The sequence below is a fragment of the Schistocerca americana genome, chromosome 4 (genome assembly GCF_021461395.2).
Source record: "Schistocerca americana isolate TAMUIC-IGC-003095 chromosome 4, iqSchAmer2.1, whole genome shotgun sequence".
Classification (NCBI taxonomy): domain Eukaryota; kingdom Metazoa; phylum Arthropoda; class Insecta; order Orthoptera; family Acrididae; genus Schistocerca; species Schistocerca americana.
The window spans coordinates 338,410,398-338,424,768 of record NC_060122.1 but is presented as its reverse complement, the minus strand read 5'-3'; the positions used below and the strand labels follow the sequence as shown (position 1 = coordinate 338,424,768).

General features: G+C 49.2%; 1 protein-coding gene across 1 annotated transcript in view; it reads left to right on the top strand.

The window, feature by feature from the left end:
• LOC124613113 (juvenile hormone acid O-methyltransferase-like) overlaps positions 1-14,371 on the top strand; it is a 133,546-nt gene that overhangs the window by 30,208 nt on the left and 88,967 nt on the right. The window contains exon 2 of the mRNA XM_047141725.1: positions 10,516-10,891. Within this exon, the coding sequence (XP_046997681.1) occupies positions 10,521-10,891 (371 nt within the window). The 5' untranslated portion in view covers positions 10,516-10,520. The remainder of the gene's footprint in view (positions 1-10,515; positions 10,892-14,371) is intronic.

Here is a 14,371-nt window from a genome sequence, read left to right as displayed (position 1 = left end):
CCAGGGAACCACAATATTCGTTTCGAGGAGACGCAAGTACTAGCGGCCACGAGCGGATACTACGAAAGGCTCTACAGGGAGGCAATCGAAATCGCTAAACACCCAAATAATTTCAACCGAAAGGAGGAGGGCGTCAAATTAAACGGTATATGGATGCCGGTGTTAAAGAAGATGTGTACCACTCGTCCACTACTGGGTGATGGCAACGGCGATCGACGGCGACGGACAGCGGCCAATTGCACTGACGTTTTCAGAACACGTGACGTCACGCCGCGGCGCGGGGGCGCGCGGACACGGAATTTAGCGGCAGTCAGTAGCGAGCCAGTGTGTGTGTGTGTGTGTGTGTGTGTGTGTGTGTGTGTGTGTGTGTGTGTGTGTGTTGGACCTTCCATCAAGCTACGGACCCCCTTGAAGATGAAGATGTCTCCCGCAGTCGGAGACGAAACGTTGGGAATCACCTCAGAATTCATCAACCGACCACGGCATAACAGCCCGGATAATTATAATGGGCATCACCAGAGTGTTGCAGGGGATCTACTATAGATGTTAAGATCAACAACAACATAAGAGGAAAAGGTGTGGGTGAGGAAATCGTAGGAGATGGAACGATTAGGATATATATATATATATATATATATATATATATATATATATATATATATATATATATATATATAAGAAGAGGCTAAGGATAAGGTGTTTTGTGGGATTATTGATAGAGTTGTGGCCGAACAGATGTTCTCATGGTGTCCAATTAAACTCCACATCTGGCCAGGGGAGGGGATTATCTGTACATTGGAGGATACAGGGAGGAACTGGGATGGTGTGATACGGGTGGAGGACTAATTCATTAAGGGTGAAGGTATCAACGTCTTGGGAGAGAGTGTGCATGGAAAGGGGCTTGTTTGTTGGTAGGGATCAGATGTTGTTGTATAAGATTCTGTATTGCTGTTGCACCAGGATGGGAGCTTAGGGAGCATGTAGTGTGGATGAAGGGATGGAGAGCTATAAACAAGGGTGCTGACTCATGCAGGTCCAGGGGTTAGAATAGGCCCGAGGTATTCCTGCCTGTCACAAGAGGCGACTAAAAGGAGATTCACACGTTCCGGCCTTCATGTGATGGTCCCCTATAGGGTTTGACCTCCATTCTTCAAATTTTCCGAAGAGCGAGCCAATCGGGGGAAGGGTGCCTTACATGGTGCATAGTGTCCATCATGTATTGAGATCTTTAGCCAACTTTCTCGTCATCATTTTGCAGTCCTGCCTATTCTCCATCTCTTGGGCGAGGACACCTTCCTGGGTGTGTTTTCCACCATGCACTATGCAGTGTCACTTTCTGCATTGACGATGACCATGGACTTCTTAGCACCTGATATCCAGCACGATAGCCAGTACGTTGTGGTGGGGCCGCCAAGTACCCTGTTGGTTGTAGCCCACTGACCACACAGGGATCGCTCTGCTAATGCCTGCGCCATTAACGCCCCATCTATGCTAAGGGGAAGATGCCCATCCCCCTGGGGCATCAGGACTTCCGGCAATGGCCATCCTGCCAGGCGACCTTTGCTGTGGCTGGGTAATGCCCATGGGCAGGGCCCCTGGTCAGAGTGGGTGGCATCAGGGCAGATTACACATGATGAAGCGTAGTCCATCATACCTTGCTACTGGTGAAACACAAGCAGTCTCTAAGCATTCACGAGCTTAATTCAATGCACAGAAATATGACCTCGAATCGTTCCCCTCCTTGGCCACACCAAAGGAGGATGGAAGCGGATCTTATTCAGCCTGGTACTTTGTATGTTCAAGAGCTCATGGGGAGTCTTTAAAGACAATCAAGCCTCTTTTTTTTGTTGAGCATTCAGAGGACAAGTTTGGGGAGGTGGAGGGCTTGTCCAAAATGAGATCTGGGTCAGTCTTGATCAAAACAGCAGCCTCTGCTGAGTCATAGACGTTACTCGCTTGTGACAAGATGGGGGATGTTCTGTAACCATCACGTCCAATAAGATCTTAAATATGATCCAGGGTATCATATTTCACAGGGACCTTCTTTTGAAGTCTGACGACGAGCTGCGCTCCAATTCAGAGTGGCACGGTGTGCATTTTGTTCAGTGTGTCCACTGGAGTCAGAGAGATAATCGGGTTGCAACCAGTGCCTTCATCTTGGCCTCTGAGGGTGATACATTGCCCAAGGGTCTACCACTCTGATGTAAAACCCTATAACCCTCCCCCGACGAGGTGCTTTAAGTGTTGGAAGTTCAGCCATATGTCTTCCCGCTGTACTTCCAGAGTCAAATGCCGAGATTGCGGAAGCCCATCACATCCCAATACTTCATGTGCCCAGCCTCCCATCTGTGTCAACTGCAGAGGGCACCATTTGCCTTGCTCGCCAGACTGCAAGTTTCTCCAGAAAGAAAGGAAGATTATGGAGTGCAATATCCTGGACTGACTGACATAAAGTGAGGCGAAGAGAAAATTTGAACGCCTGCATCCTGTGCCTATGACATCGTCTTACAATGCCACTTCAACGGCCAACCCAAGTTAACTCTGAGCTGGAAGACTATACCTGCCCCCTTGATGGTGAGGGCCATTTCCCTCTCTGTTGTCCCTGCACCACATACTTCGGGAGCAACACCCAAAACTATTGGGGACGTCCATCCCCACTTCTAAACCAGAGAAGCGTAAGTCTTATTTGGCTTCTCTCGCTAGGAAGGGGGTCTCATGGGCCACTCCCTTCCCAGGTTTCTGCTATTGGGGAAGACAACATCCGTCAGTGGCTGAAGAGCCCAAAAGCAGCTGGTCTTAGGGCTTCACACTCGTCCTCCATCCCGGAAACTGAGCCAGTGGAGTCCTCCCAGCCAGGAAACCCAAGAAGCAGCGAGAGAAATCTAGAAAGAAAACCTCTAAGACAAAGGAAATTATGGTGGTACCCACACCACTGCTACCTACAAGCTCTGCATCTGAGGGTGGGGTGGAGATTCTGGCATTCGCCATTGACCTAGATCTCGCCAGACCTCCAGACACAATGGATATACACTGCCCAGGCAAGAAGTCAGTGATAGCAGGTGACTGAGGCGTAAACTGCCTCATTGAATGTTCCATGCCTTCCCAGTCTCACGATGTCATCCTCCAGTGGAATTGCGGCGGTTTTTCCCACTGCCTGGCTGAGCTATGGCAGCTGTTAAGCTTTGCACCTGCTATCTGCATTTCCCTCCAGGAAACCTGATTCCTGGCAATGCGGACCCCTGCCCTCAGCGGCTAAAAGGGATATTACAGGAAATGTAGCGACTATGATCGAGTGTGAGGTGGAGTTTGAGTTTATGTCCTAAACTCAGTCTGTAATGAATCTGTGCCCCTTCAACCCTCTCTTGAAGCTGTGGTTGTCAGAATACAGTTGACGCAGGAAATAACTATCTGCAATGTATATCTTCCTCCATATGGTGCAGTACCTGTGGATGCTTCACTGATTGATCAACTCCTTAAACCCTTCCTATCTTCAGAAGATTTTAATGCCCATAAGCCCTTGGGGGGTGGTACCATGCTTCCTGGCCAAGGCAGCAACGTCTAAACTATATGGTCTCGGTTCAACCTATCCCTCTTAAACACTGGGGCTGCCACACATTTCAGTGTGGCTCATGGTAGTTACTCGGCCATTGATCTATCAATTTGCAGCCAAGGACTTCTCCCATCTATCCGCTGGAGAGCACATGATGACCTGTGTGGTAGTGACCACTTCCATCTTCCTGTCACTGTCCCAACGTCAGGACCACTGACCACTGCCCAGATGGGCTTTAAACAAGGTGGACTGGCAAACTTTCACCTCTGCTGTCACTGTTGAATCTCCACCACACGGTAACATGATGATCATCGATGTGATGGTTGAGCAGGTGACTACAACAATTATTTCTGCGGCAGAAAACGTGATCCCTCGCTCTGTAGGGTGCCCAAGGCGTAAGGCAGTCCCTTGGTCGTCACTAGAAGTCGCTGAAGCAATTAAGGAGCGTCGGCGAGCTGTACAGTGGCATAAGCAGCACCCTTCCCTAGAGCACCTCATAGCCTTTAAACAGCTCCATGCCCACGTTCGCCAACTTACCAAACGACGGAAGCAGGAGTGTTGGGAGAGATAAGTCTCGACCACTGGGTGCCATACGTCACCTTCCAAATCTGGGTACAGATCAAATGTCTTTTCGGGCACTAGGCCCCAACAGGTGGCCCCACCCCCCAGGGGGTCCACAACTCTTTCATGGATACGTGCGTAGCGAGCACGGGATCCCGAGCTAATGTGGCCTTCCTTACTTTCCGCACTGCATACCTTCCCTTTCCGCATCCTTCCCCATCCCCCATCTTGGCCCCCCCCCCCCTCACCCTGGCTCTTTCCTTCCATTTCTCCCCCTCTGGGAGTATGGTTTGTGCCTACGTCTGGAGACGGACGCTCGAAACTGTAACAAATTCTTTGCTTTCTCCGCTTGCAAGTCTTCGTCCTTCCTCTGTCCTTCTCTTTTCCTTACCTCTTCTCTTTGTCCTTTTCTCCGCTGCGGCGTTTGAGACCTCTTCTTTCGTTTCCCTTTCTCTTTTTTTCACCCTGTGCGTGTCTGAAGGCCGACCCATACGTTTCCATGCGTAGCTGGTGACGGGGTAAAGCGTAATTCCCTGCCCTGGGTAGACAGGTAGGACACGTACGTACCCCCTGGTAAGGGCCAGGCCCAGGGAGGGGTGATTACCCGAGCTGATACCTTCCGAAAGTGCCGATTGGTCCCTCTGTCCGTTTCTCGGGAGGTGTGACCTGAGGTTTGAACAATCACCTACGGCGGGAGTGCCCTCAGAGAGGGCCCCCACAAGGAAGGAGCGCGCCATCGGAGACGCCGGTAATCATGAGGGATACTTTCGCAATGGTTTCCTCATCTTCTACTATGTCAACTCACAAGCGTAAGTTCAATGAGTCTCAGCCACAGACAGTCCTTCCATCGTTGCCACAGTTCCTTGTTGTTTCTCGGTCTGACGAAGGTCACGACTTCTCCTCGGTCAACCCTTTCATTATTCAGAAAGGTGTCGACGCAATAGCAGGTCCTGTAAAGTCTTGTTCCAGATTATGAAATGAAATGACACCTTGTTGTTAGAAACAGTCAGTGCCTTCCAGGCACAAAAATTGCTGCGTACTTCACTGCTACACACCTTCCCTGTCCGGGTGGAACCGCACTGTACTTTAAATTCATCACGTGGGGTCGTTTATACTCGCTCCCTCGACGGATTGTCCGACGAGGAAATTCAACACTACCTGTCTGACCAGAGCATAACGGCAGTTCATAGTCATGAAAAGGGTTGACACGAACATCATTCCAACCCGTACTGTCTTCTTGACATAGTTCAACTCCCATCGAAAATCAAAGCAGGCTATGAGATAATTTCCGTTCGCCCTTACATCCCAAACCCTACGCGTTGCTATCGTTGTCAGCGGTTCTACCACACCAGCCAGTCCTGTTCCAATCCGGCCAAATGTGTTGTGTGGCAAGGATGACCATGAGGGTGCTTGTCCACCTCCATCCCCTCGTTGCATCAACTGTATGGGTGACCACGCTGCTTCCTCTCGAGATTGCCCCATTTTTAAAGACGAAAAGCTCATTCAGGAAATCAGAGTGAAGGAAAAAGTGTCGACCTTTGCTGCTCGAAAATTATTCGCCAGTCGACAGCCCACCATGCCTCAGACAGGAAAATACAGCACTGTCCTTGCCTCTCCTCGGCCAACAAAGGAGGCGGCCACGCAGATTTGTGATCCCACCTTCAATACCATGGTCGTCAGATCGGCCAGCGCCAAGATCGCCCGTTCAACCTCCCCACTTTCGCCTGCCCACTCTACGGCTCACCCTTCGTTGGGTTCTGCCCTCGGCCGTCTTCTGTGTCGCCGAGGCGCACTACTGGCGGCCGATCAACCGGCCGATCGCTGGTGGCAGGAGCTGCTCCTGAACAACCTATGGATCAGGATCTTCTGCCTTCGGCTGAATGCCATTCCACGCTGTCGGTCGCAAGCTCTGAACAGTCGTTGAGTTGACAGCAACCTTGCTCACATTCTTCCATTTTTTTTGTCCACCCTATGTCCATTACCCATTGGAATATCCGCGGCATTCGAGCCAATCCGGATGAATTGTCGATCATCTTACGAGCCTACTCACCGGGCATCTTCTGTATTCAGGAAACAAAGCTGCGTCCCCATGACCGCTTTGTTCTCCCCACTTTGCAGTCTGTCCGATTTGATCTCCCCTCAGTTGAAGGCACTCCAGCACATGGAGGACTCATGATTCCTCTCCATGATACTCTCCATTATCACCCAATCCCCTTAAACAGTTCCTTCCAAGCAGTCACTGTCCGTCTTTACCTTTCTGGATAGACCTTCTCTCTTCGTACTGTATACATTCCATCACCCACACCAATGGCACGAGCTGACCTTATTCATCTTCTTGGTCAGCTTCCACTCGCTCTATTTGCTGGTTGGGCACTTCAATGCCCACCACCCGCTGTGGGGATCTCCACATCCTCGTCCGCGTGTCTCACTATTGATCGACGTCTTCCACCAAGCGGATCTTGTTTCCCTAAATACTGGGGACCCTATATTTTTGTCTGCCTCCACGACACATTTCTCTCATTTGGACCTTTCGGTCGGTACTGTTCCGCTAGCTGAGCGCTTCGAATAGTTCACTCTTGCTGATACACACTCGAGTGACCACTTTCCATGTGTCCTTAGATTGCAGCCACAACTGCTATATATGCGCATGTGACACTCGAAGTTTGCCCAAGCCGATTGGACTTTCTTCGTCACTAGCGACATTCGATGACCGTCACTTTCCTAGCGTCGACGATGAGGTCACTCATATTACGGAAGTTATTCTTACAGCAGCGGAACGTTCAATACCTCACACCGCCGAATTGCCCCGGCGCCCCCGAGTTCCTTGATGGAACGAGGCATGCCGTGACGCAATACGTGAGCGGCGACGTGCTCTTCGCGTTTTCAGACACCATCCTACTTTGGCCAACAGTATCCGCTATAAGCAGCTCCTTGGCGATGCCGTCGCGTCATGTCATCCGCGATAGCAAGAAGGCAAGCTGGGACTTCTTTAATATCTCCTTTAATACCTTCACTTCCTCCTCGGAAGTTTGGAGTCGGATTAGACGATTATCTGGCGTGCCTAGTTTCTCCCCGGTCTCTGGGCTCACTGTCGCGCATGATACTTTAGTGGACCCCGTCGCAATTTCTAACTCATTGGGTCAGCACTTTGCTGAGATTTCGAGCTCTTCAAATTACCCGCTAGCGTTTCTCCCGAAGAAACGTGCAGCGGAAGTGCGACCTCTTGCTTTCTCCTCTCAAAATCGCGAAAGCTACAATACTGTTTTCTCCATGCAGGAACTCCAACATGCACTCTCTTCTTCTCACTCCTCCGCCCCAGGACCGGATGGTATCCACATCCAAATGTTGCTACATTTATCATACCATAGTCTGCGTTACCTCCTTCGCCTTTATAATCGAATTTGGACCGACAGTACTTTTCCCAGACTATGGCGGGAAGCTATCGTCGTTCCTGTTCCGAAACCTGGAAAGGACAAACATCTCCCCTGTAGCTATCGCCCCATTTCTCTCATGAGTAATGTCTGTAAGGTTTTGGAGCGTATGGTGAATTACCGTTTAGCTTGGTGGCTGGAGTCCCGCAGTCTTTTAACACCTGCCCAATGCGGTTTCCGAAAGCATCGTTTTGCAGTTGACCATCTTGTTGCTCTCTCCACTTATATCATGAACAATTTTCTCCGGAAACGCCAAATAGTAGCAATATTTTTTGATCTGGAGAGATCATACGATACCTGTTGGAGGACAGGCATCCTCCGCACACTGTTCTCTTGGGGCTTTCGAGGTCGGCTGCCCCTTTTTCTTCGCGAATTTATGGCAGAGCGCACATTTAGGGTGCGAGTGAACGCTACTCTCTCCCGTACTTTCTCCCAAGAAAACGAGGTACCCCAGGGCTCCGTGCTGAGTGTTGTACTGTTTGCCATTGCCATAAATCCATTTATGGATTGTCTCCTTCCTGATGTCTCGGGCTCCCTCTTTGTAGACGATTTTGCGATCTACTACAGCTCTCATCGGACCAGCCTTCTTGAACGACGTCTTCAAGGATGTCTCGATCGCCTCCACTCTTGGAGCATCGAAACAGGCTTCCGCTTTTCTCCCAGTAAGACCGTTTGTGTTAATTTTTGGCATCGTACGGAGTTTCTTCCACCTTCCTTAAGTCTAGGACCTGTCAACCTTCCGTTTTCGGACGTCGCTAAATTCTTGGGTCTTGATAGAAAACTGTTCTCCCACTGTTCCTACCTTTCGGCTCGCTGTCTGCGATCCCTCAACATCCTCCGTGTCCTGAATGGTACCTCCTGGGGAGCGGACCGAGTGGTCCTTCTCCGCCTCTATCGCGCTTTAATGCGCTCGAAATTGGACTGTGGAAGCCTAGTTTACTCCTCTGCTCGGCCGTCTATTCTTCGTCGTTTGGACTCTATCCACCACCGTGGATTACGTTTAGTGTCTGGAGCTTTTTACACCAGCCCTGTGGAAAGCCTTTATGCTGAGACTGCTGAACCTCTGCTGTCCAATCGGCGAGCAGTCCTTCTGAGTCGTTATGCTAGCCATCTGTCTTCCATGCCTGCAAATCCTGCCCATGACAGTTTTTTCGACGCCTCCTTGGATGTAGAGTATGCAGGCCGCCCCTCCTCCCTACTACCACCGGGAGTCCGCTTACGTCAACTGCTTCATTCTCTTTCCTTCCACTTTCCTAAAACTTTCTTGAAAACTTGGGGTACAGCACCGCATTGGCTCCATCCCCGGACCTGCCTGCTCCGTGACCTTTGTCAGTTTCCCAAGGATGGTACCCCTTCACTTGTTTATCGCCGGGCATTTGCTGCTCTATGAGCACAAATGAAGGAAGCCACATTTATTTACACTGATGGCTCAAAAACATCGGTTGGTGTAGGGAGTGCCTATATTGTTGGCGACACCCCAAATCGATTTCGCCTTCCCTACCAGTGTTCGGTTTATACTGCGGAGCTTTACGCTGTTCTCCAGGCTGTCCAATACACCCGTCGCCATCAGCGGATACAGTATGTTATCCGTTCAGATTCTCTCAGCTCTTTCCTCAGTCTTCAAGCTCTCTGCCCTGTCCACCCTCTGGTCCACCGGATTCAGGACTGTCTACACTTGCTCCACTTGGGGGTGTCTCTGTGGCGTTCCTCTGGCTCCCAGGACACGTTGGTATCTGTGGCAATGAGGCGGCCGATATAGCGGCCAAGGCTGCAGTCTCTTGTTCAGCCAGCTATTCGCATGATTCCCTTCGTCGATCTACGGACAGTTTTACGTCGTCGTGTTGCTCTTTTATGGCACGCACATTGGTCGACACTTTCCCATAGTAAATTGCGGGACGTGAAAGCTCTTCCTTGTGCTTGGACCTCTTCCTCCCGAACGCGTCGTCGGGAGGAGGTAATTTTAACTAGACTCCGGATAGGGCACTGTCTTTTTAGCCATCGACATCTTTTAAGCGGCGATCCTCCCCTACTCTGTCCCCACTGCTCTCAGCTGTGGACGGTAAGACACCTTTTAATTGAGTGTCCCTCTTCTAATCCGTTACGCACCCGTCTATAGCTATCGCCTGATATATCGTCGATTTTAGCAGATGACACGCGCTCAGCCGATCGCGTTCTCGAGTTTATTAGTGCCAGCGAAATGACGTCAGTCATTTGAAGCTTTTTTTGGGGACAACCAACCCCTTTCTGTAGTGGATTTTTAAGCCTTCCTTCTGCTTTTAGTTTCTCCAATTTTCCCATTGCTGCTGGTTTTCAATTTCGGTTTTTTACTGTTTCCTAAGTCACGGACCGGGCGCTAATGATCATAGCAGTTTTGAGCCCTAAAACCAAAACAAAAAAAAAAGAATAACATACAAAAGAATGGAAGAGAAAATTGAGCATGTATCAGATGAGGATGTTTGGCTTCAGGAAAGGTAGAGGCGCCAGCGAGGCAGTTCCGGCGTTGCGGCTGACAATAGAAGGAAGACTATAGAAAAATGAAGACACATTCATGAGATTTGTCAACCTGGAAAAGCCGTTCGATAATTTAAAATTGTGCAAAATGTTCCGGATTTTGAGAAAAATAGGGGAAAGCTACAGGGACAGAAACGTAATACACAATATGTACAAGAACCAAGTAAGAGTGGAGGGCCAAGAACGAAGTGCTTGGACTATAAAGGGTGTTATTACACCCTTTGTAGCCTGTCGCCTCTACTATTCAATTTGCAAATGGAAGTAGCAGTGATCCAAATAACGGGAAAGTTCAGATGTGGGATTAAAATTAAAGGGTGAAGGTTAAATAAACGAACATCTCAAAAACTATAATACCAACGACAGTAAGCAGAAAAAAATTTGTAAGGACCCAAGGAACTTGATTTTTCACTATACGTAAAAGACTCACTCATAATGGCAACAATAATGAGAGTAAACTTACAGGTAAAATGGACGACGCAGAGCTGTACGCCAAATCGAGCAGCCTTCAGCAGCAGTTCGTGAACAAGGTGCTGCAGGAACTGTGGCCGGCGCTGGACTGGCAGTGCGAGCAAGGCACTGTGCTGGACGTTGGCTGCGGCGCTGGTGACGTCACGACATACGAGCTGCTGCCGCGGCTGCCACCAGGAGTCAGCGTCCTCGCTGTAGACATCAGCCCCGCCATGATAGCCAAGGCGGCAGACAGGTTCTCCGGGCCACGTCTGTGCTTCCGTCAGCTGGACATTGGCACGCCGCGTATTGAAGAAACCGACGTCTGGAGGCTGGGACCCTTCCCAAAGGTGTTCTCCTTCTTCTGTCTGCACTGGGTCCAGGATCAGAGGTAAGCAGCCTCATCACGCACTACACTAGATAAATTGTTAGTCGCAAAAGACTAATGTCTCGCCTGAAATTGCTGGATTTGTCCAAAGAAGGCACTCTACTTTGGATCTTCTGTCGGTCCTACTTAGTAAGTTCCACGCTGACGAGATGAAAATGTTCAGAGATTTTTGAGCTATTTCTTTTTGCTGACGAACGATTTTTCTTTGGGGCGCTTCCTGAGAATCTCAATAAAGCTTTTGTATTTTGTTCAATGTGGTAATTCATTTTAAACGATTGTGAATACATAAATCTAGCTATTTAATGCTGGTGGCTGGATCCAGCGACTAAGTGGAATTAATGTAACGATATGTCAAAGGGTCTTGTTGCCTGTGTGTGCGGAATATGTTAAATCTGTCAGTCAGCCAACATCATTTGCTCCAAGCGTCGATTGTCTGCAGGTCTTCTTGCATCTGGCTATGATTTTTCTGATACCACGACTTTCTTAAACATATCACAACATCTGAGAACCTCTTCTCTCAATTCGCGACACTATCCTTCTCTTTCCTGCTTTTTCCCCACGAAGGGACAGCAATGATGTGTTGCGAACGACTTTTAAAAATCAATCTGAAATCTGAATCTCACCCCTCTTCCGTTCTCCCGGGGCTAGCAGTTCTTTCGTAAGCTCGCGCATGGCGCGCTTGGATCCCCAACTTCTTGCAGCCCAACCTTCCTTCCCAAGCTGCATTTCCTTCATCGTGCCTCTCCTTCCCCATTCTGCCTCCTTCCTCGCTCCCCCCTCCTTCCCCCTCTCTCCGTGTTTTTATTTACGTCGACCTGGCTACCCATCTCGTTCTCTGTATTCCGTAAGATTTTCTCCTCTTGCCTGGTCTTTCATCCTTTCTGACGTTTTTGTTTCCTCTTGGAGTTTGACCACCTGTTCTAAGTTTTCAGTCTTTAGTGTGAGCCACTGAGGAAGAGCTCCCTCCCTAGCATCTACGGTGTGGATTCATCTCCCCTCCCTTCATCCCCTCTTCCTTCACTGCTGTATGCCCCCTCCACCCCACTGGGTTACCAGTTCATGCAGCCAGTCTGTGTGGTGGGGCTGTTACCCTGATAACACAGCGGTCACACTACTGATATCTGAACTGTTCTCCGCCCCCCCCCCCCCTCCTCCATGTATATGTATGCTTGTCACACTGGAGCTCTCCATGAGGTGGTTTTGGTGCTTGCATTTTGGGCATATGGCTTCCTGCTGCACGGGAGACTCTGTGTGGTGACAGTGGCCACCCACTCCGTGAGGAAAGCCCCTTTGTTATGCCATCTGTATGTGTAAACTGTCATGACCGCCACTCTCCATGCTCACCAGATAACCCAGTTTACAAGAAAGAAAAGGTCGCTAAGTAAAAGTCCTTGGATCGTCTATCTTATGCTGAGGTTCGCCATAAATATGACAACTACAACCAGTATCGATATCCTCTCCTTTTGCCTCTGTTACAGCCTTCCACCTGCCCGCATTTCCACTTCCTTATGCAGCTCTTTCGCACTCCCATCTCCTCCTTCCCTGAAGTTCCCACACCCTCCCCGCCAGGTGCTCCTCTCGCAGCATATCTGAGGCCACAGTCCTGCTACCACTATTCAGAAATTGGACACACCATCTGTGCACCCCAATGTCGCACTCTCTCTCTTTCAGTCCTGGATTGTGCTGAATCCTGCACTTCTTCTGTGCCATGCCTTCCTCAACCTCTGAAAGAGGAGGAGGAAACGTAAGTCCCAGTACAAGGCCGCCGCCACCCCCCCCCCCCCCTCCCACTCCGTAGTATCCCTGGAGGTGCCATCTCCCCATCGCATCGCAACCTGCGTCTGACAAGCCATTTGTAGTTGTCACGTCAGCCTTGTCTCTGTGACAACCTCCCCTTGGGCTCTTCATATCCAACGTCAACCTCAGGATAATGCATTGGAATTGCAACAGGTATTACTGTAACCTAGCGGAAATACAACTTCTTTCTTCTTATTTTATTCTGTCTTGCTATGTTACGACCACTCTCCAATGTTGTGTGGTTATATGTTCCATCAGAACTGTGCCGGACCTGGGATAGCGTCTGAAGTGGTATGGTCTTTGGTTAACACGGATGTCATTAGTGACTGGATCACCTTCGTACCAACCTGGGAGCTATGGCAGTAAGAGTGAAATCAACCCCAGAAATCACACCCTCGGGGGCTCAGATTTGTTTGCTGAGTATGGGCTTGGCGACTCCGTGGTTCCTGATGTGGGGATTGGTAAGCGCCACCAACCCTGTCACCATAAGCTCTGGGCATACTTAAGCGACCACCGACCGGTGCAGCGGTGGAATGTTGCGTGTTTCGGAGAACGGGCGTCTTGGCTTCATCGCCTGGACCGCGAGGAAGGTTAACATTTCTATAAAAGATCCTCAACCTGAAAGTGTGCTACGTGCTGATGAGGTGAATGGCTGTTGAGATAAAACTGTCTCTAGCGGGTGATCAGTCCTCTGTTTCAAGTGACACTGAAACGAACGTAGTCAGTTTTATGGTTTTGTGGTATGACTAACTTGTTTCCAAAAGTTTTAGGAAAATAGTCTTAATGTAATGACAGGGTGACTGGCTCACCTATGGTTTTTTGTAACTGGTCAGCAAATCATATTTCCCTATGCTTTTATTTTAGCTCTTCTCTAGTTAGTCGTTTATCCATTTTATCCATTTCGTTTCTTTTAATATGTTTAAAGGCGCTGATAACAGCCCCCCCCCCCCCCCCCACACACACAGCTAAGTTAGTATAGAATCAGTTAACGCCATTCTTGACCATAGTTTACCGTAGTTTCCTCGAAAAGATACTGGAAAAAGCACAGACCAGACCTATCCACAAAAGGGGAAGGACGACTTCCCTATGTATTCGAAGCAGAATCCTAGAGCAAAAATATTACTCTACGTCGAACCAAACAGCTTTCGAAAAGCTTTTATTCAGTACTCCATGGACGCCTTCTAAGGAAACAAAGTTCGTGTAGCATATCTAACCATGTTTGTGACTGCATCGAGAGCTGCTTCTACGTCTACATCCGTATTCTGTGAACAAATGAAGTGCATGGCAGAGGGTACTTTTCATAGTACCAGTTATTAGGCCGCCTTAGTTAGATCCATGTATGGAGCACGGGAAGAATGACTGCTGAAACGCTTCTGCGGGCTGTGTTAATACTTTGTCCTCGCGATCGCTACGGAAGCAATACGAAGGGCTTTGTAGCATATTCCTAGATCCAGGATTTAAAGTTCATTATCGAAACTTGTAGATAAGTTTTCTCAGCATAGTTTATCTTCAGGTGTATACCAGTTCAGTTTCTTCAGCACCTCCGCGACATTTAAATGGAAGTTGCAGCTCAGATAGCAGTAGATTTTTAGTTTAAATTCTGATTACTGGTTTTGGTTTTTTTAAACCATCCTCACAAGGGAACCTTCCCATCGCACCCCCCTCAGATTTAGTTGTAAGTTGGCA